Genomic DNA, 2,494 nt, shown 5'->3' with positions numbered 1-2,494 from the left:
GAGAACAGCAGGCCCGCCGCCGCGCCGCCCACTAGGTAGGTTTTGTTTGGGATCTCACCATTTCTTCCTCGTCTCCGTCTCTACACGGCGCCGCCGCCGCCGCTGCCGCCAGCTGCTGCCGGGAGCCAAGCCCAAGCCTGAACGTAAGCCATGGCGATTGGTTCTCTCATCGCCTCGAGGTTCGCCAGGTCTAGCCATGCCCTCCTCCCCGCCGCCGCCGCGGCCATCTCTCAGGTGCCACCTCCCCCTCCCCCTCCTTCGTGTTGTTCGTTGTTCGTGTGTCGATGTTGATCTGATCAATTTGTATGTTCCACCGCGTGATCTGATCAGGCTCCCAGGGCCCAGAACGTCGCATCTCCTCTACTTTCTGGCCTTGGAGCCGCAGCGCGTGCTTTCAGGTAAATATAACCAGTACAAGCTTGTTATGTATGCGAATCATCACCAACGCTAGCTTGTGCTTCTATGTCAGTCTATCTCTGGCATTGCTGTTTGATTGTTCAATTGTATGTATCTACTGCTGTGTGCAGCTCAAGGGCTCTATGGAAGGGAGCATTCGTTGATGCTTTCCTGGCTAGAATAAAGAAGAACAGAGAAAACATGAATGGCAAGAAGATTTGGTCTCGTAGATCTTCTATTTTGCCGGAATTCGTCGGTTCCTCTGTGCTCATTTACAATGGAAAAACTCATGTCCGGTGCAAGATCACGGAAGGGAAGGTTGGCCATAAATTTGGAGAGTTTGCTTTTACACGGAGACGAAGGCCCCATCGAGCAATAATTGCAAAGGGAAATCAAGGAAAGGGCAGAAAGTAAAAGGAGAAATGTGCATGAAAGGTGAGGTGATAAATATCATTCGAAATGAATTTAGATGTCAGCTGATACTACATAAAGTTTACCTGCATTTTAAGGTTTTTTTTAGTAATATCTGAACTTTCAAATAGTTGCTGGTAGGAAAAAACATTCAGCTAGCACTAATTTGGGTTCTGTCACGATAATCTGGGTTGTTTGTATTTAGCTTTGAGCCTAACGGGCGTGAAATTATGGAACACAGGGGGAAAAAACCACGTTGCCCACATCCTGCTTGTGGTATTCTTCTTGATCTGATTGGTAGATTTGATCAATGTCTGATCAATGTTTTGAAAATTGATGTATTAGCTGAGTAGATTCCACTCTATATTAAAAAATTGATGCATTAATATATTGTAGATAATTTCATTACCTTCCCAGAAAGATAATGGATCCAAAGATTTGTTAGGTAGATCAGAAGTTATGGCAATCTGAATTGGACCTGTTTTCTTGCACATTACTCTGTTCTGCTGTACAATATTCTTGTCTGTTTATCTTGTAGCACAATTTTAACCTCTGGAGATGATTGAATTATATTTTTGTTAGTTTTAGTCATTCTTGGGTAGTAGCAGATACAAAATTGTGAAGTGAATGTTTGTTATAAGAGGGGTGATGTATCTAAGTATAGGAGCATGTCTTTTACTTATGTGTTTGGTAAATGTATTAGTTAGCTGTGCCTCACGTCAGGGTTGATCATTGCCGGCAAATCTTTGTCACATGTTTAAGAGATGCTAGCCCAAATTTTTGCTGCTTGTGTCTGGGTTAGATTGATCTGTCCTTCCTGTGCAATTGAGCTATGAATAGAGCTACGTCCCTTGCTAAAGTTAGTGTGTGATCTGTGGCTCTGTGTAGACAAAGGCTGGAACCATCCTTTCCACATGTGTTATCGGCATGCTTTTAGTGTGCATTATGCATATATAGAGTGGTAGCTGTCAAAAGATCGCTACACCTAAAGCCACAATCTGTACCAGTACCTTTTGATATGCAGTGGGCAATAGTGCGCCTATGAAGCAAGCATGAAATGCAATCGTGTTATGACATCTTATGCCAGCTAGAAGTGAACACAGTTGAGATATGTGGCCATAAATGAGTAACTGTGTTCTCAATTGCTTATGAGATAATTACAGAAGCTTGGTTCACTAACTGTGTTTTCACTATGATTGCAAAGACCATTGAGCTTACAGGGCAGTGCTAACTTCTTGTCATTTGCTCAGATATTTACCACTGTGTTTATCACTTTTCAGGTGGGTTTAAGGGCGGTGGGATGAGGGCATAGTTGACGAACAAGCACTTGAATCACCAGAGTTTATGATCTGGACTGCTTTTTTCTCAGACCAAATAATTTCAGGAGAATGTTAGCTCATCTTACTTAAAGATTTGCCCATGGACTCTGTTCCTCTGTTAATTAGGGCTTACTATTGGTGTTATGGGTGAACATTAAACTGATTGTAAGTCATGCCTTAGAGATTGCTTTTTTGGCCAGAATTAGCTACACTGGTAGAATATTTCTTGTCCAAACTGACTGCTGCTAGCAGATTTGAGTGCCTCAAGTAGCCGTTTGATAGATGTGAACTCTTGCTTCTTTGCTCTGCCACATTTGCTGAAGCATACCAGTTTTGCCTTGCATCATTTGCCAAAGAACCCCACGAGG

General features: G+C 43.0%; 1 protein-coding gene across 1 annotated transcript; it reads left to right on the top strand.

Annotated features, from left to right (window-relative positions):
• On the top strand, positions 1-2,433 carry LOC8064541 (ribosomal protein S19, mitochondrial). The gene is made up of 4 exons (XM_002466828.2): positions 1-234; positions 331-398; positions 528-831; positions 2,088-2,433. Exons 1-3 carry the CDS (start codon positions 151-153, stop codon positions 808-810), a joined length of 435 nt encoding a protein of 144 aa, XP_002466873.2. The 5' UTR covers positions 1-150; the 3' UTR covers positions 811-831; positions 2,088-2,433.

The sequence above is a fragment of the Sorghum bicolor genome, chromosome 1 (assembly GCF_000003195.3).
Source record: "Sorghum bicolor cultivar BTx623 chromosome 1, Sorghum_bicolor_NCBIv3, whole genome shotgun sequence".
Lineage (NCBI taxonomy): Eukaryota > Viridiplantae > Streptophyta > Magnoliopsida > Poales > Poaceae > Sorghum > Sorghum bicolor.
Note: the sequence above shows the minus strand (reverse complement) of the source record. Positions and strands in the feature narration are given on the sequence as shown.